The 25,734-nt window shown below is 54.7% G+C and overlaps 1 protein-coding gene across 5 annotated transcripts in view; it reads left to right on the top strand.

Moving 5' to 3' along the window:
• The window catches only part of FGD5 (FYVE, RhoGEF and PH domain containing 5), a 121,756-nt gene that overhangs the window by 78,957 nt on the left and 17,065 nt on the right, over positions 1–25,734 (top strand). For 4 of the 5 annotated variants that reach the window (XM_070359296.1, XM_070359297.1, XM_005898789.3 and 1 more), the window contains exons 6-12: positions 11,225–11,385; positions 11,635–11,791; positions 12,376–12,463; positions 14,562–14,612; positions 15,195–15,253; positions 20,988–21,059; positions 21,957–22,025. In XM_070359296.1, coding sequence (XP_070215397.1) covers positions 11,225–11,385; positions 11,635–11,791; positions 12,376–12,463; positions 14,562–14,612; positions 15,195–15,253; positions 20,988–21,059; positions 21,957–22,025 — 657 coding nt within the window. The remainder of the gene's footprint in view (positions 1–11,224; positions 11,386–11,634; positions 11,792–12,375; positions 12,464–14,561; positions 14,613–15,194; positions 15,254–20,987; positions 21,060–21,956; positions 22,026–25,734) is intronic. The other variant, XM_070359295.1, reaches the window with a different exon arrangement.

Here is a 25,734-nt window from a genome sequence, read left to right as displayed (position 1 = left end):
GAGATAGAATGAGGGGTCAGGTGACTGGCCCTAAACCAAGGTTAGAAGCAGCCTGAGATGTCCCTAAAAATGCAGGCTTGGAGGCTTCTGCTTTTCCTCGCATACAGTGAGTCACTAGAGATTCTGAAGCGACGTGGTCCCTAGACACCTTCGGTTCTCGGTTTTCTCATCTGCAAAACATCCCTCTCCTGGCAGACGCAGAGCATTCCCACCCTCGATCTCTCCTTTGGGCTAAAACATTGTAGGCCTGTGCAGAAGCCAGCACACAACTGGGAGAGGTGACTCTGGAAGCTGTCACTGTCTGAGACCCCAGGAGAGGCCCCTCCCCGGGGAGGCCCTCCTTGACCTGATCCTCACCCCTGTCTGCATTGCCTCCTCTGACCACTACCTCCCTGCTGTCCTTCAGACGCTGTAGACGCAGTCATGTCTGTGGGTTTTGCACCTGGGGGTCTGGGCGAGCCCTGCAAGGCAGGCTGGGAGTTAGGGTTTGATCCGCTGAAGGTCCGTGGGAGGCTGTTGGGTGACCCCCTCAAGAGTGCCGGTGGCCTGCAGCGCTGCGGGCCGATTTGAGGACTGTGAGCCCGGTGACCGTGGGCTGTCGAGTGTGGGAAAGGGAGGGCCGGCTGACTTCTTGGCTCCTTAAGGCAGCAAGCACTGGAGCAGACCAGGCTAAGCCTGGGGACACATGGTGGGTTAAGTTGCGGGGGTGGAGGGAGGGGGCTTGGGGAAGGACGTGCATGCAAAGCGTTAAGTGGAGAGCGGTTAGCTGACGCTCCAGGAGAGGGCTCTCAGGGACCCTGGGCAAAAAGAGGTGCCCGCGGCGGGGGGCCTGAGGACTGGCAGGGTCTTAGGAAGGAGCGAAAGGACGTGGGGAAGGGGATTGGGCAGACACAGTGCAGAAGGGCAGGGAGAGGCTCACGGGTCCTCCTGAGTGCTCCCTCTGACAGCGACTCCCCCCACCCTCAGTGGCGGTGACCTCGGGGAAGGGTGTCGGGGGCATCAGGAGCACCATGGACCCAGCCCGACTCCCCACACTGCCCAGAGAAAGCGGGGGGTCACTCAGAAGCCCTCTGTCTTATCAGCACGTAGGAGTTTCATTTGGTGGCGGCCTCGGTGCTGACATGAATGACGGGGACAAACACAGGATCTAGAGGGACTTAGCATCGAATTTAAGACTTTATTTACTTAAACTGGTGGGCCATAAGTTTGAGCCCGCTAGGCCCCCCTTTCTCCACCCAGCCACAGGGGCTTTGCTAAGCGCCTCCGGCGTGTGCTTGGTGGTTTACTTACGTTAGCTTGTTCAGTTGCACAGTTTGTGCTCAGTAACTATTTTTCAGGTGGTTGGGTGGGTCCAAAACTGAGTCCCAGAGAAGGTGACTTACCCAAAGTGAGAAGCGGAGCCAGGCCTGGTTGACTGCAGAGCTCTGAGAGACTGGCTGTCGCTCAGTCGCTCAGTCGTGTCCACCTCTTTGCGACCCCATAGACTGCAGCACCCCAGGCTTCCCTGTCCTTCACTTTGTCCCAGAGCTTACTCAAACTCATGTCCATCGAGTCGGTGATGCCATCCAACCATCTCATCCTCTGTCGCCCCCTTCTCCTCCTATTTTCAGTCTTTCCCAGCTTCAAGGTGTTTTCCAATGAGTCAGCTCTTTGCATCAGGTGGCCAAAGTACTGGAGCTTCAGCTTCAGCATCAGTCCTTCCAATGAATATTCAGGGTTGATCTCCTTTAGAATGGACTGGTTGGATCTCCTTGCAGTCCAGGGGACTCTCAAGAGTCTTCTCCAACACCACAGTTCAAAAGCATCAATTCTTCAGTGCCCAGCTTTCCTTATGGTCCAACTCTCCCGTGCGTGTGCGCTAAGTCACTTCATGTCTGACTCTTTGCAACCCTATGGACCACAGCCCACCAGGCTCCTCTGAACATGGAATTCTCCAGGCAAGAATACTGGAGTGGATTGCCATTTCCTTCTCCAGTAGGGGATCTTCCCAACCTAGGAATCGAACCCTCATCTCTTATGTCTCCTGCATGGGCAGGCGGGTTCTTTACCACTAGTACTACCTGGGAAGCCCCTAACTCTCACATCCGTACACAGATGGACGTGGGACATTCCAGTGAGGCGGCAAGGAGTCTGAGGAGGGGTGGAGTCATGTGAGCGGGAGGAGTGATGTCCAGGGAGGCTTCCTGGAAGAGGAGATATTGACATGGACGTGGATGGATAGGAGTAGAAACAGGCTTTTCGGCAGATAGAAGCAGCAGAAACAAATTCACAGAGGGGAGGGCTTGGGAGTGTGGGCTGTACAGGAAGTGTCTGGAGGGCTGGTCTTCAGGCAGAGCCTGAACGCCACGATGCTTCATGTTTCAAAAGGGAAGAACAGGAATCTCCAAGCCCTCAGGACTCGAGAAAGGCGGGTGCGGGGAAGGAGTTGTAGGGGAGGTTGGGCTGGTGGGTTTGGTGGCAGGGAGTGGCACTGGGGGACCCCAAGTATAACCCAGACTAAGCCCCCAAACGACTTCATCCTGGGGAAGTGGGTGCAGAACCAAGAAAATTCTGTGTTTCTCAGGGACAGGGAGAGTAACTGTCTCTTACTTACCTTTGCAGCCCCTGCCCATTCAGAAATAGTTTTTAATCAGCTTGGAAGGATACGGGGGTGGTTAGGTTTCTAAGTCTTTGCTGGGCTCTTCAGGGGCAGAGAGGGCGTGGATCTTTGGGAGAAGCAGAGAGAGGCAGATTTTAGTCAAGTGTGAGAAGACGTGCTTTCTTTCCCCCTGAACTGATGGGGTGAGCGGGTGACGGGCTCCCCATGGTGGGAGGTGTGAAGGCAGTAGCTGTCGGGGCATCTTAGGAGAGGAGGTTCCCACTGTAGGCATTGGCTCTTCCTTTTAAATTTTCATGCAACACAGGGAAAAAAATTGCTGTGCGACCTTGGAAAGTCTCTTCTGTCTCGGGGCCTCACCCTGAGACGGCTGGCAGGACTCAGATGTCTTTAGCCACAGAAGCTTTTTATCACAGGGAATGCCACTCAGGACACCAAGACGAAGAGTGGGTGAAATGGAGACACTTTTGTTCAGAGGCAGGAGGAGGCCACAGTCGACTCTGCCTCTGCCTCCCTTCCCCCTGGGTCTCTGCGGAGGACAGTGTGAGAAAGACTCGTCTCCATCAGCAGGTCCCAAGGTGCGGTCCCTGAACCAGCAGCGTCCGCATCTCCCGGGAGCTTGAGGGAGAGAAGTATGCTTAGATCCCACCCCAGATCTTCTAGGTCAGAGACTTGGAGGGTGGGGCCTGGACATCTGTGTCCTCAGGACCCTGCAGGCAATACCTGTGTTGACACTGACATTTGAGACCCACAGATGCGTGATCCTGTAAGTTCCCTGAACACAGGCTGCCCGTGCCTGGGTACCCAGGAGCTTTAAAAAACACGGATACTCAGGTCCCACCCTCAGAGATTTGTGATTCTTTGGTCCAGAGTACAGCCTGATCATTGGGAGTTGAAAGGCTGCCCCTGGAACTGAGAACCTAGTAGGAAAGTAGCAAACATCCGTTCAGCACAGTTTGTGAACAAAGCCAGGTCAATGCGAGAGTGAAAGAAACATGAGTGAGAGTCTGCTCCCTGCTTGATTGGAGGGGCGATAATAGAAACATGCAGAGAAGGGCAGGCAGCCTGACAGTGCAGAATTCTGTGTAGTCCTTACCTTCCAGGCTGGGACACACGTGGGTCCGCTCCAGGTAGGCAGTAGGTAGCCTGCAGAGTAGTTGACGTCCCCCAAGAAACGTGGCACGTTTATTAAGAGCCTCTGCTTTGCTCTAGATACGCAATTTTAAATAAATTGGACATGGATATATTTGGGTGCTTCCCTGGTGGCTCAGATGGTAAAGAATCTATCTGCAATTCGGGAGTCCTGGGTTCGATCCCTGGGTCAGGAAGATTCCCTGGAGAAGGGAATGGTGACCCACTCCAGTATTCTTGCCTGGAGAATCCCATGGACAGAGGAGCCTGGCAGGCTACAGTCCTCGGGATCACAAAGAGTCAGACACGACTGAGCGACTAAGCACAGCACATTTTGGAGAACAGTGTAAAATACGCATTCATTGTTAAGCTGAAATAGGAGACTTCAGAGACGTTCTGAGGTCAGGGTGGCTCTCTTCAGGCCATGACCCCAGATCTCTGGAGCCCACTTGCCACAACTAGAGGACGCACACACGATGCAGTGAAGACCCCCCGTGCGGCAACTAAGACCCAGGGGCTAGTCGCTCAGTCCTGCCACTCTCTGCGACCCCGTGGACTACAGCCCACCAGGCTCCTCTGTCCGTGGGATTCTCCAGGCAGGAACACTGGAGTGGGTTGCCACTTCCTTCTCCAGGGGCTCTTCCCAACCCCGGGACTGAACCCAGGTGTCTTGCGTCCCCTGCGTTGGCAAGTGGATCTTTACCACTGTGCCCACTGGAAGACGGGGGAATTGTCGGGCCATGGGGTGAGTGTAGATTTAACTTCATTAGAAGCTGCCGAGTAGATTTATAATGTGGTTGAAGCGACATACACCCTGACTCACGCACACTGGCCAGCATTCCCACGCCGTCGGTGCTGTTTGCTCACGACCCCGACTCACGCGCACTGGCCAGCATTCCCACGCCGTCGGTGCTGTTTACTCACAGCCCCGACTCATGCGCACTGGCCAGCATTCCCACGCCATCGGTGCCTACTCAACGCGCACTGGCCAACATTCCCACGCCGTCGGTGCTGTTTGCTCACGACCCCGACTCACGCGCCCTGGCCAGCATTCCCACGCCGTCGGTGCTGTTTGCTCACGGCCCCGACTCACGCGCACTGGCCAGCATTCCCACGCCGTCGGTGCTGTTTCACGGCCGTTGTGGTTTCTTAAGTTGTTTCAACTGATGATGAATGAAACTGAGTATCTTTCCTCTGTTTACTGGCCCTTTGGAAATCCTCTTTTGAAAAACGTCCTTGGCCTGTTCTTTCATTGGCTTGTCTCTCCTTTTCTTATTGATTTGTGGGAGTTATTTAAATATTCTGGACGCAAGTCCATTTTCAGATACAGGATCGAACCCACATCTCTGCATCTGCTGCACTGGCGGGTGGATCCTTTACCAGCAGTGCCTTCCCACCGGTGTCGTGTGATCATTCCAGTTTCTCCAGTTCTCGCAGTGCTTGTTGTTAGGTCTTTTTAATGATAACCATCCTGGTGGGCGGTTATTACTTGTGACTTTGATTTTGCATTTCCCTGATGACTAGTGATGTTAAGCATCCTTCCACGTGTTTTTTGGCCATTTGTATATATTTTTTGGAGAGATGTCTTTTCAAATCCTTTGCCTATTTTTTAATGGGTGTTTTTTTTTTTTTACTATAATTATGTATACAAGCCCCTAATCAGATACATGATTTACAAATATATCTTCCCCATTCTGTATCCTTGATAGTATTCTTTGAAGCACAGAAGTTTTAAATTTTGATAAACCCTAATTCATTTTTTCTTTCATTGCTTGGGCTTCTGGTGTTGTATCTAACAAAGCTTTGAAAGTGAAAGTCGCTCAGTTGTGCCATCTGTGTAGTCTGACTGTATACTCCGTGGAATTCCCCAGGCCAGAATACTGGAGTGGGTAGCCTTTCCCTTCTCCAGGGGATCTTCCCAACCTAGGGATCAAACCTAGGTCTTCTGCAAAGAAAGCTTTACCTAACCCCAAATCACGAAGATTTACTCTCATTTTTTAAAAGTTTTATAGTATTAGCTCTTACTTTTAGTGTTTCATTGTGAGTTAACTTTTGTGTATGAGCTAAAGAAGGAGTCCGTATTCATTCTTTTGCATATGGATATTCAAATATCTCAGCACCATTTGTTGAAAAGATTATTTTCTCATTGAATTTTCTTGGCACCCTTGTCAAAAATCAATTGACTATAAATGTGTGAGGATTTATTTCTGAATTCTCAGATCCATTCCATTAACCTAAATATCCTTATGTCATTACCACACAATCTCGGTTCTTGTAGCCTCATAGTAAGTTTTGAAATCAGGAAGCGTGATTCCTCCAGCTTTGTTCCTTTTGAAGATTGTTTGGACTGTTGTGGATCTGTTACGTCTTCATATGAACTTTAGGATCAGCTTGTCAATTGCTGTAAAAAAGAATAAAAGGCAGCTGGGATCTCAATAGGGGTTGATGTGAATCCATCAAATCGGAGTGTGCTGATTTGTTAACAGTATTAAGTGGTGTACTTTTCTGTCTATTCATTCTGTTAATTTTTGGGAGCTTGATATTGAAACTCCAACTAAAAATATTAATTTATGTACTTTAAAAGACAGTTGTAATATATAGTGGAACTAGAGATCTCTTCAAGCAAATTGGAGATCAAGGGAACATTTCATGTAAAGATGGGCACGATAAAGGTTAGAAGCAGTAAGGACCTAACAGAAGCAGAAGAGATCAAGAAGAGGTGGCAAGAATACACAGAACTGTACAAAAGGTCTTAATGACCCAGATAACCACGATGGTGTGATCAGTCACCTAGAGCCAGACATCCTGGAATGCGAAGTCAAGTGGGCCTTAGGAAGCATCACTACGAACAATGCTGGTGGGGGTGATGGAATTCCAGCTGAGCTATTTCAAATCCTAAAAGATGATGCCGTTAAAGTGCTGCACTCAATATGTAACCAAATTTGGAAAACTCAGCAGTGGCCAGAGGACTGGAAAAGGTCAGTTTTCATTCCGATCCCAAAGAAGGGCCATGCCAAAGAATGTTCAAACTATCATGAAATTGTGCTCATTTCATGTGCTAATAAGATTATGCTCAAAATCCTTCAAACTAGCCTTCAGCAGCATTTGAACCGAGAAGTTTCAGATGTACAGGCTGGATTTAGAAAAGGCAGAGGAACCAGAGATCAAATCATCAGCGTTCATTGGATCATGGAGAAGACAAGGGAATCCCAGAGAAATACCCACTTCCGCTTCACTGACGACAGCAGAGCCTTCGACTGTGTGGGTCACAACAAACTGTGAAAAATTCCTAAAGGGAGGGGAGTACCGGGCCTTACCTGCCTCCTGAGAAACCTGTATGCAGGTCAAGAGGCAACAGATAGAACTGAACACAGAACAACGGACTGGCCACCTCCAGTTTGTTCTCCCAGCAAAGTGAACTTGTAAAGAGAGATATCTGGTCATTTTACTCCCCTGTTTAGCACCCTTCAGGATTCCCCATCACCCCAGGATGAAACCCAAGTCCCTTAAGAAGCCTGCAGGGCGCCTGTGGGATGGTCCTGTCTGAGCCCTCAGCATCCTCAGCTTCCCATCCTGAGCACACACACACATGCACCCACTTAGCCACCCGCACACTCAGACCACAGCCAGCTCAGCTCCTCCCGCACCTCAGGGCCTTTGCACCTGCTGTCCCCAGCGCGTACCACTGCCCCTCTTGTCTCCAGGGCGTGGCCCCCTGGAGCTAAGCCAGGTCTCCTTCCCGGGGCCTGCATGCCCCGGTGCTTTTCCAGTGGACGCTTACACCCTGTGTTGACATCATCACGTTGCTCTCTGCCTTTCCCCGAGACTGCACGCTCTTTGGGGGCAGGACAGCGTCTCTCCTGCTCCCACCCTTCTTCCCTGACGTCTCGGAGCAGAGCAAGTGCTCAGGGTACTTGTTGAGTGATAAAGAGATGAGGACCACGGTCCCAGTACACCTATCCTCCGTCTGTGGTGGTTGCTGGGCCCCCTGGTACGGTGACGGCAGAAACCGTCCAGGGAGCCATGGACAGGGTGGCGTGTTCTCCGCACTTCCAGTGAGTTTGCGAACCGATGTCTGAACAATTCCCATTGTGCCCCAGTTTATGGAATGACTCATGTTGATGGTGGCCGTCCTGCCCGTTGGGACTGAGCCAATTGAGTGAGAATTAATTACAGATGAGAAGCCAGCTTGCAAAGCCATTAATATTTCAGCTCCCTGGAGTGTGATGCAGACGCAGCCGTCAGCCTTGTCTTTGCTTGTCCTTCCCCCTCCCTCTCCCCACTTCTGTGTACTCGATCTGCGTGTCAGGGTGACCCAATTCAGGTCTTGGCTCCCCCATGACTCACTCTCCTTTTCTGTTAAATGAGGGCCCTGCCATCCATCTATCCGCAGGCATTATAAAACTCCTCTGTTGATAGCACACTCTGCTGGACGTCAGAAGATGGGAGGGAACGTACAGACGTGGCCCTGTTCTGAGGATGTCTTATCTCAAGCAGAGCCAGGGCTTCCCTGGTGGCGCAGTGGATAAGAATCAAGTGCAGTGGGACACAGGTTCGATCCCTGGTCTGGGAAAATCCCATTTGCTGCAGAGTAACAGCCTGTGCTCTGCAACAAGAGAAGCCGCTGCAGGGAGAAGCCAGAGCGCCACATCTGGAGAGTAGCCCCACTCCCCGCAACTAGAGAAAGCCCTCAAGCGGCCACGGAGACCCAGTGCGGCCAAAAATAAATAAACTTACTTTAAAAAAATAAAGGAAAGCAGAAGCATTGCTGCTGTGGGAATAGCGCTTGACAGTCTCCAAGGCAGTTTTAAACATCAGGACGAGCCTCTCAGGAGCCTCACGCTGTGTATACTTGGTGGCACTGTCTTCCCCATTTTACAGGTGAGGAAACAGGCTCAGATAGCTTGGCAGTTTGCCTGTGATCACTTCTGGGGTAGCTGAGCTGGAACCTGCCCAGAGCCAATGAGGGAGTGTGTTAAAGTCCGCTGTCAACCAGCTGCCGGGCAGGAGGGGTGATCGGCCGGGTCAGCATGTTTCTCTCTCTGGGATGCCAGGGCTGAGAAGTCCCTTGGACAACCAGGACATCAAACCAGTCCGTCCTAAAGGAAATCAGCCCTGAATGCTCATTGGAAGGACTGATGCTGAAGCTCCAATCCTTTGGACCCCTGGTGCGAAGAGCTGACTCACTGAAAAAGACATTGATGCTGGGAATGGCTGAGGGCAGGAGGAGAAGTGGGCAACAGAAGATGAGATGGTTGGACGGCATCACTGACTCAGTGGACATGAGTTTGAGCAAACTCTAGGGCATGGTGAAGGACAGGGAGGCCTGGCGTGCTGCAGTCCACAGGGTCGCAAAGAGACACGACTGAGCGACTGAACAAGGCTTAGGATTCCCTGTGGGGCTGGAGGCTGGCTCCTAAAAGACACAGAGACCCGGAAGGAAGGAGTGGGTGGGTCCTCCCGCGCCAGGTCAGCAGAGAGACCTCCCCTCCAGGTTCAGAACGACCCCGGTGTCCCAGAGCCGGCTCTGGGCAGAACTAAGAATTCAGAACCACCGCCCTCTGGCTGCCGACCCCACCCAGCTGGCCTCTCCCTGTCACTCATACTTCCTCCACCCCCCCCCCCGGGACTGGCTTTCAGGAAAGGCTTTGGCTGCTCAGGTACAATGGAATTCGGTTTCTAATTATGGCTCGAGCGTGTGGCCTCCGCTTAAGGACACACATGCTCTCTCTGCCCAGAGGACTCAGAGTTTCTGACCTGAGTGATGGGTGGTGAGCTCCTCGGGACAGCAAGAGGGTGACGGCCCTCCCCGTGGCCCCCTTGCCGTTCGCGGCACCAGGAGTTCATTGCAGGACAGGGTGCCGTGTTGAAGTGGAGACCTCTGCAACCTCATACCTGCCGTCCCTCCTGGAGCACCGTGGCCTCCTTGCCGATGTTCTGGGGCGGCCAGAGAGTCTCCCTGGGTATCTGCCCCGCTCCTGTGATCTGTCTCGCTCCGTCCATCCATTCCCCTTCCTCTGCCTTCTCGTTTCCCTTTCTTTCCCTCTCCTCCACTCCCTCCCTCCGCCCCACCCACCTCCCTGCCTCTTGGGCACTTGCCCTTTTCAGATACCTCTGTAACGAAAGACTTCTCTCACAGTGACAGCTGTTCAGCGATGGGATTAACCTTCTTGCCCACTGATGAGGTCCCCGTCAGGGAGGCAGTTGAACAAGGCAGGGTGGTTGTCCTTCCTGAATGCTGCCAAGGCGGCTTGACCTTCTGGATTGGGGCTGGACCAGTACTTTGGCCACCTGATGCGAAGGGCTGACTCATCAGGAAACACCCTGATGCTGGGAAGGATTGAGGACAGGAGGAGAAGGGGGTGCGACAGAGGGTGAGATGATTAGATAGTATCACTGACTCAGTGGGCATGAATATGAGCAAACTCCAGGGTGGCGCTAGTGATAAAGAATCCACCTGCCAGTGGAGGTAATGTAAGAGATGATCCCTGGGTTCGGAAGATCCCCTGGAGGATGGCACGAGCGCCCACTCCAGTGTTCTTGCCTGGAGAATCCCATGGACAGAGGATTCCTGGGCCACAGTCCATAGGGTCGCAAAGAGTCTGACGTGGCTCAGCGACTGAGCAGCAACATCTGCGTGGCTGGACCGTGACTTTTGATGTTGAGGCTCACCCGATGTTTGCTGCTTCAGGACTCAAGGTGGCTTCAGGATATTCCGTGTATTTATAACTTTTAAGCGCTGAGCCTCGTGTAAGGGTCTGTGTATTTGAAGATCAGATATTTTTGTTGTGAGAAAGAAGTCTTACATTCTTTATAATGTTAATGTTTATTAAATTTAATTTTTAAAGTACCTAATCGTTTCACAGAAATTTTAGAAAACAGAGACAAGAAGAGGGAAAGTAATCGGTTCCTAATTCCATACCCCCGACACTGTTTACATTTCATCCCGCTTCCTTTCAGCTTTTTCCTTTGCTCACTTTTCACGCAGCTGTGTTGCGATGGGGAGGCAGCTTTCTCTTGATCTCTTAGCCCTTACCTGTGGGTGTTTCTACACAGTTGCCATCTTCACTGCTTTTACACCCGGGAGCAGGCGCCTGTGGTTTCTTTAGACTTCGTTGTGAAAGAGCAGCCCATGAACTTCTTTAAAGGTGGATAGTTGTAAAGCAAGAGCTGTATAATATTTCTTCAGAGAAGGAACTACCCCACTTCTTACCTGTCCTGTAAAAGAACAGGGTATACCCAAGGCAGGGGAGTCCCCACAAGGAAGGGGAGGAATGAGCAAGCTTTAGACCTGCTCCATGCCAGGAGCTTGTGGGGGCTCCTTGGGCATCTGTTACCTGTGATCACCCCCGGTTCACAGGGTCTGAGACCCTGGCAGGAGGTCCCTGGAGTCAGCACGGAGTCAGGACTCCAGAGCCGCGGGGCGGTTGCCAGGGGGCCTGGGTTCAATCAGTCCTGTGGGAGTACACATTAGTAACAGGCGTCTCTGGGTTTCAGGATTTCCACGGAGCAGTCGTGAGGGCCTTGGATGAGATGGACTACGAGGGCAAGGACCTGGTGGGCCGGGAGGAGCTGAGACGCGGCCTGAGTGAGCTCCCGGCCATCCACGACCTTCACCAGGGGATCCTGGAGGAGCTGGAGGAGAGGCTGGCACACTGGTGAGCTGCCCCGGGCCCCCACCCCCACCCCGTTGCCAAGGGGAATGCTGGGGAGGGGCGGGCAACCCCGCCCCCCGACCATGTAAAGCGGCGTCTCCATCTGACGGGCCGGGGCGCCAAGACACGGAGGTGCCTGGTCCCTCGCCTGCCGCGGGAGGGTCCACCACCCGGGATGCCCTGCCGGCGCTCACCGTCACGGGGGCTCGAGCCTGAGTTCTTGGGGCCCCGTCCCCCTCTCCTTGACTGCAGGGAAGGCCAACAGAAGGTGGCCGACGTCTTCCTGGCCCGGGAGCAGGAGTTTGCGCACCACGCCACTCACATCCTGCAGTTCGACAGGTACCTGAGTCTGCTCGGGGAGAACTGCCTCCACGCCCCGCGGCTGGCAGCGGCCGTCCGAGAATTTGAGGTGGGTCCCTTGGTCGTCCCAGGAACCCGCTCTCAGGATGCAGGGGTGGGGATGGGCATGGAAGGGCTTCATGCCAATCGGGTGGTCAGACCTAGGGGGGTTGGGGAGGAGAGGGTGACCCAGCAGAAGGGAAAACCCGGAACATCCCGCCCTGGGCCATCACTGACAACTCCACGAGCACTGGCCATGGGGAGGGTTTTAGCAGCTGTTCTCCTGTCCCGGGAGAGAAGCACAAAGCAAGCCGGGGCCCTAAAGCCATCGGAGTGAGCAACAAATGGCCACTAGTTGAGGATCCAGTAACCGCTAGCTTCATGGACTTTTCTCTATCGCTAACGGGGCTTGGAAGAGACATATTACTGAGTGTAGGTAGCAGTGTGTGAGCCTGAAGGAACGAACTGTCAGAGTGGGGCAGAGCTAATCTGAGAGGACTTCCTGGAGGAGGGGACCCTGGTTTTGGAGATGGCTCGGCCCGGCTAGAAGACATGGCTGGGACGTGTGTGGCTGGGCTCACATGGGATGCCGTGAGTCCGGAGCCAGGGGCAGGGGTCCCTGATGGAGTTTCGTTGTCCTGGTCTTGGGATCAGCAGAGTCAGCAGGGAGGCGGCCAGAACGTGAAGCACCGGCTGCTGCGGGTGGTGCGACGCCTGTTCCAGTACGAAGCGCTCCTCACAGGTGGGCCCCAGGGGGGCAGAATGCAGAGGCCGGGCGGGGAGAGCGGAGGGGCAGCACCTGCGGAGCGGCGGGGGACACCCGGCCTCCCACTGTGGCTGGACGGGAGGGCAGGGCGCAGACGCCGGGTGGGGAGAGTGGAGGGGCGGCACCCGCAGAGTGGCGGGGGACACCCGGCCTCCCACTGTGGCTGGACGGGAGGGCAGGGCGCAGACGCCGGGTGGGGAGAGTGGAGGGCGGCACCGGGTGGGGGGAGACTGTGGCTGGACGGGAGGGCGGCACCGCCGGGTGGGAGAGTGGAGGGGCGGGGAGTGGCACACCGGCCTCCCACTGTGGCTGGACGGGAGGGCAGGGCACAGAGGCCGGGCGGGGAGAGCAGAGGGGCGGCACCCGCAGAGTGGCGGGGGACACCCGGCCTCCCACTGTGGCTGGACGGGAGGGCAGGGCGCAGAGGCCGGGCGGGGAGAGTGGAGGGGCAGCACCTGCGGAGTGGCGGGGGACACCCGGCCTCCCACTGTGGCTGGATGGAGGGCCAGGGCACAGACGCCGGGCGAGGGGCAGCACCTGTGGAGCGGCAGGGGACACCCGGCCTCCCACTGTGGCCGGACGGGGCAGGCAGGGTCTCTCAGTCCTGCCCCCCACCCCTGGGAAGGTGCCAGGCACCCAGCCCACCCCTTCCTCCCGCTGAGCTCCGGACCCCCGCGGCCACGTGGAAACTTGCTTGAGAGTGCCCAGCTGCTGCATCTCGCTGCAGCCTCTCCCAGCCAAACACACAACGACTCTCGTCTTCCCCTGGTCTGCATTTCCTCCCTGGCTTCTGTGGGTCTCGTTTCCCTAAGTCTGCTCTTATCACCAGAGCCCTCCTGAGTCAGCGGATGTTTTCCCCTCGGACCTGTTGGCCCTCTCTGTGGCTTTGTCACTGACCGCTTCCTGCTTCTCGAAGCCCTTTCCTCCTGGGCTTCTGTGACACACGCTCTCCCTCCTCCTTCTGACCTCTTTGACTCTTCTCACTCTCCTCCTCATGACTCCAGGAATGTCAGTGTTTCTTGGGTCTCAGCCCCAGATCCTCTTTGCTTCCTTCTCTACAAACTGTCCCCTGGGAATGTCATCCCCTCCCTGAGCAACTGCCCCCCAAGTGGACAGAGAGCCCCTGGCCCAGGAGCTGACGCTCTGCTGGGGAGAAATGGAACTGCACCCATAGAGATATGCGTGTAACCCAGAAAGCAATCAACCTGTGAAAAAAGACATTTGGGCCAGGAGATGGAGGGTTTGTTCATCTAATTCAACCAGGATTTATTAAGCACCTACTGTGTACCAGACTCTGTGCTAGAAACTGAGGACGTAGAGGTAAATTCAACAACCAGAGTCTGTGACACTATGAGCTTATACTCAAACAAGCAAATAAGGAATTAAAAATATATTATGTCCGTGATAAGAGCTCTCAAGAAAACGAAGGCAGGTTAAGGGCATTCAGGGGAACAGGCTGCTGTATTAGATCCAGGCGTCAGATGAGATTTGTCTGAGGAGGTAACACTGAACAGAGGTCTCAGTGAAGTGAGGGCACGAGCCATATGACCATCTGAAAGAAGAGCGTACCAAGGGGAAGAAATTGTAAGTGCAAAGGCCCTGGGGTCTGAGCAAACGTGGCACGTAGCAAGAATGCCGACCCTGCCCCAGTGAGCGAGCGGCGTGGAGAGGTAGCTAGAGTGAGACCAGCCTGCGTCGAGCAGTTGTGGGTGTGAATGTGTTAAGGGGTCTTGCGAGTCACCCTCTGCCGAGTGGTGGTCACATCTGTGTCCCCCCAGCAGACTGTGTGCCTCTTCAGGCCTCGCATGGCACCAGGCACACAGCAGCGTCCAGTCGGCGTCTGTGGATGAATGAATGGACGGCCAGCGGTGGCGGGCGCCACACTGGTGGTGGTGCTGAGGGCCCGGCTCTGTGCCCGCGTGTTCTTATAGTCGGGCTGACAGGAGAGAGGCGGTTCCCCTCGTCCTTCTGGAAGTCTTCCTCCGTCTCTGGAGACTGAGGGTCTCCTGTTGTGGATCCCAGGGGGCAGGCCTCACCCGGGCAAACTGACTCCTGACTCTTGTTCCCTCTGCAGACTATTTAAATAACCTTTGCCCAGACTCAGCGGAGTACGACGACACGCAGGGTAAGTGTGCGTGTGAGCCCAGAGAAAGCGGAGCTTCGGGCCCCCCATCCCCCGGCTGTGGACTCCACCCCAGTTCCCAGGCGCACAGCACGGCCCTCTCCCTGCTGGCTGGGCATGCAGGGGCCAGGAGGCCTCCGGGGCTGCTGAGTGATACCCCCTTTGCCTCAACTGTGGGGACTCCCTGGGGGGTGGGCTAACATCCAGTCAGAGGAGGAGGAGAAGGGGCGTGGCCAGAGTTTGGTGATAGGGGGGCGCGCCGGGTCTAAAAAACCCCCTAGACTCCTGATTTCCTCCCCGTCCTGTGTGGCCATCACTGCATACGACTTGCCAGGGTGGTCTCTGTGTTGACACGCTCCACACACAGCCAGGGAAACTGAGGCACGGAGGGGTCACACTGCTGTCAAAGGCACTCAGGCAGTAGCGGCCAAGCTGGGGTTGGGCCAGTGCCCTCACCAGCCATGGGAGGGATTGGTGCTACCCCAAGCATGGCCCTGCAGGGGGACTTCCGGAGCAGGAGGCGAGCAGGTGGCAGCTAGCCCGGCCCTGCCCAGGAGGTCCAGTGCTCTCTGCTTCTCTCCTCAGGTGCGCTGACCCTCATCTCCAAGATCACAGACCGTGCCAATGACAGCATGGAGCAAGGCGTAAGTCTGGCCCCGGGCACCTTCCCCGTGGGTGCAGGTGCCAGGGCCCCCTCCACCCTGCCCAGGTCTGCTTTGTGATACCCCCACTTCTTGATGAGGGGCACAGGCCATCATGTGTCTCATGGGATCCTGCAAAGAGCCGTGGTTTCTGGCCCTGACACTTGCTGTGTGACTTCAGGCCCTGCGTGTCCCTCCCCGAGTCTCCGGTTCCCCATTTATTTGAACAATGAGGAGGGCTGCAGACTTGCACAGACCGGAAAAGTAGCGTCCAGACCCTGGTCTGAGACATCTACATCAGCACCCGGGGTGCTCTGTAAACTAGAGATTCCTGGACATGCCCTCCAGTCTTGCCAACTGGAACTTCTGGGGTAGGGTTCAGAGATAGGCAGTTTTAACAAGCACCCCAGGTGAATGTCTGGCCCACACAAGTTTGAGAGCTGCTCATTCACGGGACCACGTGAGCTCTGAGCACACGCCTGATTCTGACGGTGTGTAACTTCATTCGGGAGACACTGATCAGACGTTTACTGGGTGTCTGTCCGAGATGGTCAGCTTTATCCCACCTCCCAACTCTGTTCCAGTGGTTTCCATGGTTACTGGTGTCTACATTTTTTTCCTGCTCCTTTAAGCTGTCAATAAGCTAAAGCTGTGTGTTGGGAATGATTCTGAGGCTGAGTCCTGGCTCGGTGAGGAAAGTTCAGTGATTGATTAGTGATGTCTGACACAGGCGGCGGTGGGAGTGATGGTGGTGTGTGTGCCAAGCCGTTGCTTGGCTTTGCTGTGGCAGGTGCACAGAGCATCCTTACAGCGAGTCATCCACAGGTAGAAAAAGGGGAAGGGAAGTAACGTCTTTTGGACTCCTGCTGTATGTCAGGTCTTAGGTTGGGATCTGGAGTTACAGAGATAAAGCCATGAGTCCTGGCCCTTGAGGAAGTCACTGCTTAGCAGAGCATTTAAGACATGGACATGAAGAATCATGATAAACATCGTGAGAGAGAGAGAAAGTGCTATAAGTTTCAGAAAAGGGTTTCATCTGTCCCCTGGGGATGCTGAGATGCGATGATACGGAAGGTGCCCTTACAGGGAGGACTGTACGCATGCCATGAAGGCACAGGGGGCCGAGGTGGTCCAGGCAGAGTGCCTGGATACAGGCGTGAAGACGGGAAAGCGCCAGTGTGTCAGAGCTCAGAGGGTCACCCAGTGAGGCTTTAAGATGGGGCCAGTGTAGGCGCAGTTGGAAAAGAGTTTGGGGGGAGACATCAGGGTAGCTGATGGAGGAGTCTGCAAGCCTGGAGTCTGAAGCCAGCGGGGTGGGAAATCCGGTGGGTCATCGGGCCCTCTCTGCTCCCCCGATGTCCGGGAGCTCCCTGCTCTTTGGCATTTTGTATAGACAGTGAGATTTCCCTCAATGTAGCCAAAATACAGAGGCGCTTGGGAGTCTGTGCAGCAGATGTAGCAGCAGATGGACCGGGGGGTTCCCACTTGCTGTTAGGGGGGATGTCTCTGCTTCCAAAGAGAAAAACCCGGTCAGGAAGGGCCGCGTCTTCCCTCCCACGCTGAGCTGTCATGAGTAGACTAGGTTTACAGTTTGGGCTTCCCAGGCGGCACTAGTGGTAAAGAACCCGCCTGCCAGTGCAGGAGACATAAGAGACGCAGGCTCGATCCCTGGGTCGGGAAGGTCCCCTGGAGAAGGACATGGCAGCTCCCTCCAGTATTCTTGCCTGGAGAGTCCCATGGACAGGAACCTAGCAGGCCACAGTCCACAGGGTCGCAAAGAGTCAGACACAGCTGAAGCAACTACACACATACGCATGAGTAGTTTATAGTTTAGGGGGAGAAAGATCACAGAAAATACTACTCTTAATTTCAGATGAAGGGCACATCCTGGCAGCGTGACGTAGGACTGTCGATGTGAACCGTGATTGCCTGGTCAAGGTTGTGCTGGTGGGATTTCTGCATGTAAAGCTCCACCCCCAGCTGCCGGTCCATACTGGTTGGAGGAAAGTGTCTGTGTGCAGCCTGCATGTAAGGAGTAGGGAATTATGCTCCCTCCTCTTGAGGAAAGAGTGTCTACCTAAATTATTTGGACATCTTCTGCAAGGGAGATTGGTCTCTTCTCCCTTGTTTATTAATGTGTTCACCAGTTCTAAATTAATTTATACCTAAATTATTTATATCAGTAAGAACTCACAAACATGTTATGTTTGACTTCTGATCCCATGCACTTGATTTTATTTCTCAAATTGTCCCAGCTTTGGCCATTAGGAGTTGGCCAGTTGGTTCCTGTGCCCCTTTCACATGCCCCCATCAATGTGGCTTTGGGTGGGGATTTTTATTTTGCTTAGTTTTTGAGCACTTCCTTGCTTCCTGGCACTATGAGATGCTCCATGTTCACGTTGCATGTGTCCTGCCCCAGTCCTAGAATCAGCTGTTTCTCCAGAGAGCCTTGGTTTGTTTAATTGGATAATGGTTTTAGAAACCAGGATGTGGGCATGGTATGTTCACTGCTACTGGAGTATCATTTCTTCTGATTCTGTCAGCTACAGAGCAAAGACTTACTGTGTATTTACTGTGTATATACTCATAGGAATAGCCGTTTCTGTACATAGCCATCTGTGTTAAGCTAAATATGAATGTCTCACTGAGTCTTCAACTTTACTTGTTACTCCTCCCCTGGCTTCTCTGTAAATTTCCCCTCCCAAGAGGAGTGTTGGAATGGAAACCTGGCTCCTAGCATCCAACATCCATTCATTTAATTGATCGATTTACCTTCCTTTTTAAAAAATGTTTTTCCTGGGTATAGAAATCTGGGTTGACCAGAACTTTCATTCAGTGCTTTACAGATGCCACTCCACTGTCTTATATCCTGCCTAGTTTTGGAGAAGAAATCTGCTGCAGTGGTTATATTTACCCTCTTTATGTAATGGGTCCCGTTTTTACTGGCTGCCTTCGAGATCGTCTCTTTACACTTGACTTCTAGAAGTTTGACCATGATGTCTAAATATGTGTGTTTTGGAGAAGTAGTGGCATGTATCCTGTTGTGATTATCAAGCTTCCTGGGCTTGTGCTTTTTGTCCATTAATTTTGGAAGTTTTTCTTGGGTGCTCGGTCCTTCCCTTGCCCCTCAGCCTGCACTCTTACTTTCTCTTTTTGTTTCAAGGTGGTGAATCTCAGCTTGAAAAGAAAGTGACAGTGAAAGTTGCTCGCTCAGTCGTGTCCAACTCTCTGCGACCCCATGGACCGATAGTCCATGGAATTCTCCAGGCCAGAATACTAGAGTGGGTAGCCTTTCCCTTCTCCAGGGGATCTTCCCAACCCAGGGATCGAACCCAGGTCTCCCAGATTGCAGGTGGATTCTCTATCAGCTGAGCCACAAGGGAAGCCCTCCCCAGGTTCATTCATTCGTTCCCGAGCTGTGTTCGATTTGCTGCTAAGCTTGTTCTAGGAATTCTTCGTTTCTGATAGCACATTTCTTACTGTTCACATTTCCGTCTCTCGTGTGTCTCCGTCTCTACTGAAACTCCCTCTGCTCGTGCGTGCTGTCTTTTCCGGCGGCCCCTCTAACATGATTAGTCGTAGTCACTGTGATGTCCCTGTCTGATGGCTCCGGTATCTGTGTCACCTCACATTCTGGTTTTCTGGAACACTTTATGTCTTGAAAATGGGTTAGGGTTCTCCCTTGCTTTGTGTGTCTCCTGTGCCTGATCGAACACCGTTATGTGCAGAGGGACTGTAGACCCTGTGGGAAATAGCATCTACCTTTAACAGTGGATGTGTCTGTTTTTCTGCTCAGGCCGGTCACGTCAAGGGTGGGAACTGAATCCGTGCGGTCAGTAGTTGAGCTGAGTTTAGGTTTTGTCGTCAGACGTCCCCTTCAGACCCCCACAGTCATGCTCCTCCGGAAGGTGGTTGCTGTCACCTGCTGCTATGTGTGGGACCCGAGGGCCCGGGGGCTTTCCCTGCTGCGTCTTCTGCTTTTTGCAATCTCTGCACCACGGAAGGGACCTCTGCGTCCTTCCCCTCCTCGGGGCTAGACCACTGCGTCCTGTCACGCAGGGCTCGTGGGTCACGGCTCCCGCGGACAAGCCTCAGTCTTAAGGGGGGCCTGCGAGCCTGGCACGCTCTCGGCGTTCCTGCCCCTCCTTCATGGGCAGCCAGCCTCTGCCGTGTACCAGTGGCGGGTCTTGGGCAGGTTTCTGCTTTGTCTTGGTGTGTGATCCTGCACCTCAGAGGTCACCCACCTCTTCCTGGAACAGGCACCTCGAGCTGCTTCTGCCCTTGCCTCGGAAGCCATGGGCTCCTTGCCTCAGGGTCTGGGAGTGAGAGAGTAGCCTCACCTCCCACGGTGGTGGAGGGTCTTATAGGAGAAAGGGCCCTGGGGAAATGGGCTGGGTTTCGTGCCAGCCCCACAGTTGGCAGCCTGCACCCCTTCAGCACCAAGAGGGGATTCTCTCTGCCCCCACTCTTCCTTGAAAGCACCGGGCAGAAACTCCTGGAAAGAGCTTGCGAGGGCCTCCACATGCCCCTTGGGTCTGGGGCTCCCTCTATTCTAATACTGTCCCACCGGCCCACACCTGACCTTTAAGAAGCCATTAACATTTTAGCTGCTTTCTTCTCAAGCTTCTTTATGCTGACCACCTCCTCCCTGTGTGTTGCCAGAGGCGATAACTCATTCATCTCCTGTGTCCACGGTGGGGTCCTGGGGACCCCGCGCTCCAATAACTATAAGCAGAGTTCTGCTTTTCTAGATGATGTGATTCTTTTTTCTCCCTGTTAGGGTGGGGGCATTGTTTTCTTGCAGCTCCTGTGTCGTAACCAGAGGTAGAATAACTTTTACACGTTTTCTGACGGGTAGGATTTTATGCCCTAAACTGATCCTGATGCTGGGTAAGATTGAAGGCAGGAGGAGAAGGGGGCAACAGAGGATGAGATGGTTGGGTGGCATCATGATTTTGTGCAAACTCTGGGAGATGGTGAAGGACAGGGAAGCCTGGTGTGCTGCAGTCCATGGGGTCGCAAAGAGTCGGACATGGTTTAATGACTGAACTGAACTGGGGACGGTGTCGAGGCCTTTTCAGGGCATTTTCTCTGCAGTTTTCACCATGTTCGTTGACTTTAGACCCAACCCTGCGTGAGGTTCAGGGTCATCGCCCTTCCAGCACTCCGGGCCGCTGTGACAGGGGAAGGGCCCGGGACCGTACGTGTTGTGAATTCTCAGTGAGCTCCTGGGCGCACTTGTTTCTTCAGGGAGCCCAGAGCGTTTCTTCGGCAGGCACTGCATTTTCTTGGTCACTCTGTCTCAGTAACCGAGCTCTCAGCAAAGGGTTTAAGCCCGCAGAGCCAGTCTGGCCTGAGGCTTCTGCCACGTGGGTTATTGCAATCTGGATGCTCCGGGCGTTACGGGGGACACAGGCTAGAGCGGGAGCAGTGGCCCCCAGATAAACGGGTATCGGACGGCATAGCGAGGCCAAGGGACCATCTCCACGGCGTGCAGACAGAGGGCACTGTCACAGCCCAGGCCCGCAGGGACTAGTTGGAGTGCCGGGAGCCCACACGGTGGCATCTCGTGGACCCAGGCTCGGTTCCCGGTCCCACCAGCGACAGGAAGTCGGACTGGGAGCAGGTCCCTCCTGGGCTGCGTTTCCTCCTCCGAAGTGGAAGCAGGGCCGCCCACTCCTTACAGAGGAGATGAGGGGCCCTGACCATCTTGCCCTTGCCCTGCTCCCGCCCGCAGGAAAACCTTCAGAAGCTGGTCCACATCGAGCACAGCGTTCGGGGCCAAGGGGATCTCCTCCAGCCAGGAAGGGTGAGTGCCTCCACCACGGAGGGCACGGGCAGGCAGGTGGGTGAGGCCCTGATAAGCCCCATTGTTCAGCTGGGCTGGCCCCAGACGGGCCTGGCCGCAGGTGCCCACAGGCAGGGATGGAGGGGGGCAGGGGGAGGGGAGGGCGGGAGGGCAAGGGCTGTACTGGGCTCCGCAGGCCCCTGGCCGTCTCCCCTCGGGCTTCCTGCTCTCAGGGCCTTTAGAAAGCAGTGCCATTGGGGTTCCATGTTCCTCTCAGAAGAGACACCAGTATCCTCAGTTTAGTCCAGTGGCTGGGAAATCATCTCTCAGGAACCCCAACGTTTTTTAAAAGACAGATTTACCCACTTTAAAGCTTCCAAATGGAAAACACAAAACTCAGCTCAAGAGTAGTAAAAAAAAAAAAAAATGTATTCCTGACCCGTTCCGGTCCTCAAAGGACAAGCAGCAGGAGTGAGAGATGGTACTTAGGTGTAAACCCCACCCGGCGTTTTGGCCAGAGGCCTCAGCTTAGTGAAGACGATCAGACATCTGTTTGTATCCTCCAGAATTGAGGGGGCTGTCGTAACTGTTTGCAGGTCTTCAGCCACTGTAGCAAACTGGCATCTCAGAGGCTCTGTTCTCATCGGATGCCCATGGCAGCAAACCAGGGGCCGAGTCATTGTTGGGACCACTCTGTGGCTGGCCCGCTGTCTGGGTTGGTGTGGTTCAAAGAGGGTGCTCCCCAAAGGCCAGATGCCCGTCTCCAGGGCTGCCCCACCAGGCGTGGAGCATGGCTCCTGGGCAGGGGGCTTCTGCCATGAGCCGCTCACCCGAGCTCCGGGAGGCACCGTAATTGGTTTCCCGCTGGACGGAGCAGAGGGTCAGCCTGATCACCGAGGTCTGCTTCTCTGCTCACAGGAGTTTCTGAAAGAAGGGACGCTGATGAAAGTAACAGGGAAGAACAGACGCCCCCGGCACCTGTTTCTGGTAAGTACCCGGCCTCCAGTCAAGCCCGGACTACAGGTTCTGTGAAGCATTTGGGGGCCGTTACCCGAGGATGGCAGGAAGGCCGTGGAGACCAGAGCCGACCCCTTAGGGCGAGGATCGTCCAGGAAAGCGGAAAGCTGAGGGCTTAAGCCTCTCCCTCGGGTATTACTTGAAAGATTTCAGGGGAATGTTGTGACGTATGATGTCATTATTCACGTGCCCCTCCTAAAACCAGGAGGGTCTTAAACTTGGGGTAACTGTTCAGCTGCCTTATCTGACATGTGAGCCACCAGAGACCCAGAAAGGAGAGTTGACCTGGCTGGCCCTCCTAGCAGGTCGGGGGCGGAGGCCCGAAGGAAGCCAGGGCTCTGAGCTGAGCCCGGCCCTGTCTACAGTGTGCACAGGACAGGACAGAGGGACGTCCTTAATGACGTCCCAGCCCAGTCTGGAACACCAGGGCACGTCCAGGCCTGGAGGGGAGTACCAACTCACTGGAAAAGACCCTGATGATGGGAAAGATTGAGGGCAGGACAAGGGGACGACAGAGGGTGAGATGGTGGGATGGCATCACTGACTCAACAGGCATGAGTGTGAGCAAGCCCTGGGAGGTGGTGATGGACAGGGAGGCCTGGCATGCTGCAGTCCATGGGGTCGCAGACAGTCAGACACGACTGAGCGACTGAATGACAGCAGCGGATGCTGAGCTTTACGCAGGTCCTGGCCCCCGTCCTGAGCCCCCGAGGTGTTTTGCCTGTTAAGTTCTCCTCTCTGCTAGAAGTAATTTTTCTCTCTGCTCCTCTACCATTCGCTGTCAGTTTTTGTTCCTGCTATTACAGTCTCCATTCACTTTGTTAGAATTGTGTGCAAAGTAAAAGTGGAAAGGCTCCGAGTCAGTGGGTAGGAGTTCTCTCTGTTGAAGCACCTCCTGTGTGCTGGGTGCTGGAACCCAATAGCTAAGGGTCCCTTTCTCTGCCCTCAACCTCCAGTGTCCAGGGTAAAGATTGAGTTATGAGAGTAGTTTGGGCAGAATCTCAGGGATGGGCGGGGGGGATATGGAAGGAAAGAGAGGATCCAGGAGAGTGGGGAAATAGGAAGGTGGATGGCACAGGGGCAGCTGGCATTTGTTGAGTGTTCTCTGGGTGCTGTGCCGTATGCTGAGTGTTTTGTATATTTTTTTCCCTGGGGAAAACCGTACCCGCGTTAAGCTTGGAAGGAAGGATTGGAGTTTTGTCAGGCGGATGAAGGAAGAGCATTTCAGGAGCAGGAACAGCAGAAGCAAAGGGTAGAGGTGTGAGGAACACGGTGTGTCTGGAACACCTCTGTTGGCCTGGTGGAGTCACAGGTGCAGATGGGCGCTTTCACTCGTAGGGCTGGCAGGGTGTGGTGGTCTCCAATGGCCCTGCCAGCTGGGGGGCTAAATTCCAGATTGGCCTCACAGTCCTGAACAGGGGAATTGCGGGCCTGGCTGGAAGCGTCTCATCCGCAGCTGCCTGCCAAGGTTTGCTGAGCTTCTGTGGCCTGTGCCCCGGGGCCTTGGCCCGGCCTCACTGGTCACTCAGCTCCATATAAAGACCAGAGGAGCCAAGTCCAGAGGCTCTTCTCCCTCTGCTTCATCCTCCCCACCACCTGTCACCTCCCCTGAGAAGCCCCCACTCTGGCAGGCTGGCGCTGCCGTGCAGGGAGGCCATGTGGTCCTGGACCATTCACAGAGCCCTGGGTGCCGGTGGCGTTGCCATGGCAGCAGTGGCTCCAGGGGTAGCCGCAGAAAGGCGGGGTCACCGTGGTGACACGGGTGGGTTCCCTAGGGATGGGCGGGGTGTGGCCACCCCCAAACACACCACCCTGCACGCCCTGGAGGCACCTTTATTCACTCGTGATCCTGACCCCTCCACGATGAACTCTGTAGACCTGGGAGGGGGGAGTCTAGCCTGTCTGTGGCTCGGTTCCCCCTCTGCGCCTGCCTGAGGGGACGGTGGGGCCCGAATTGAGATCCTTCCTGCCAGGGGCTCAGCCTGGCCTGGCCAGTGGTTCTTGTCAGTGTTAGAACAACAGAGCCGGACAGGGCTTGGAAGCTTCCTCTGGGCCGGGGGTCGGCTGGCCCCCTGTTTTGTGGAGGGAGGTCTCTGGGAGTGCAGCCTCACTCGTTCTTCCTTGAGTGTCTCTGGTGCCTACTTTTGGGAGACGATGGCTGAGTCAGGCAGTTGAAGCAGAGACCATCTGGCCCACAGAGACTGAAATACTTCTTTCTTTGTTGTTCAGTTGCTCAGCTGGGTCCAACTCTTTGCGACCCCATGGACTGCAGCACACCAGGCTTCCCTGTCCTTCACTATCTCCCAGAATTTGCACAAACTCATGTCCAGTCGATGATGCCGTCCAACCATCTCACCCTCTGTCGTCCCCTTCTCCTCCTTCCTGCCTTCGATCTTTCCCAGCATCAGGGTCTTTCCCGATGAGTCATTTCTTAGCATCAGGTGGCCAAAGTATTGGAGCTTCAGCTTCAGCATCAGTCCTTCTTCCAATGAATATTCAGTGTTCGTTTCCTTTAGGATGGACTGGTTTGACCTCCTGGGAGTCCAAGGGACTCTCAAGACAGTTTGAAAGCATCAACTCTTTAGCGCCCAGCCTTTACGGTCCAGCTCTCACATCTGTACATGAATATCTGGCCCTTTACAAAACAGTTTGCCGACCCTGGTCTGTTCCAACTCTGTTCAGACAGTGAGGCCCTGAGAGAGGAAGGGCTTGCCTGAGACTGCACCACGGCTCAGTGCCCAGGCCAGTCCCAGAAGCACCAGGAGAGCCAGTGGCAGGAAAACTCGCCCATCCCGCCCCCTCTGCAGACGCTGTCTGCGGGCAGAGGAGCGCGGACCCTGAGTTCCCGCCCCCTCTTCAGACCCCGTCTTCCTGATCCCCTTTGGCTCCCACGCATGGGGCCTCCCCGGGGGCCACTCTCCCTTGATGCTTGTAGTGAAGTGGGGGTGGTGGTGTTCCCCACTTGGCAGATGGGGCGGCTGAGGCCCCGGGGAGCGAGACAGCTTGTCTGGAGCCACTCAGCTCCAGCAGAGCAGGCTTGGACGGCCCATAGCGCCACCTGGAGGACGCCATCGGCTCTTCATGCTGTGCACTTAGCCAGACAGAAACACTCTCTCTGAAGGCAGAGTGGCTTAAGTTTCTGCATGTCTGCCCTGCTTCGGGGTGGCAAGCTTCAGTTGTTCATTCAACAAACCTTAATTAAGCATCAGCTGTGTTGCTGGAGGTGCATCAGTGAATGGGCTTCCCTGGAGGCTCAGACAGTAAAGGATCTTCCTGCAATGCAAGAGACGCGGGTTCCATCCCTGGGTGGGGAAGATCCCCTGGAGGAGGAAATGACAACCCACTCCAGTATCGCGATTCTCCAGGCAAACACAGGAGCCTGGCGAGCTACAGTTCACGGGGTCACAGAGAGTCGGCCGTGACTAACGCTATCTAATTTGCAGTGAACAGGACCCGCCAGCTCCCTGTCCCCAAGAATCTTCCCCTTCCCTCCCTCCCTTCCTTAACTCTGCTTGTTAGAGGCTGACTTGATAGAGAGTTCATCAGTGTTAAGTGTATATGTTGGTGTCTGTCGACAGCTGCATATTGACATGTGACCTGCTTGGGTCGACATACGGAGCATATCCAGCCCCACGGAAGTTCCCCAGGGCACCTCCCCTCACTGTCCCCCAGGCACCCG

Source organism: Bos mutus, chromosome 22 (genome assembly GCF_027580195.1).
Source record: "Bos mutus isolate GX-2022 chromosome 22, NWIPB_WYAK_1.1, whole genome shotgun sequence".
Classification (NCBI taxonomy): Eukaryota; Metazoa; Chordata; class Mammalia; order Artiodactyla; family Bovidae; genus Bos; species Bos mutus.
Note: the sequence above shows the minus strand (reverse complement) of the source record. Positions and strands in the feature narration are given on the sequence as shown.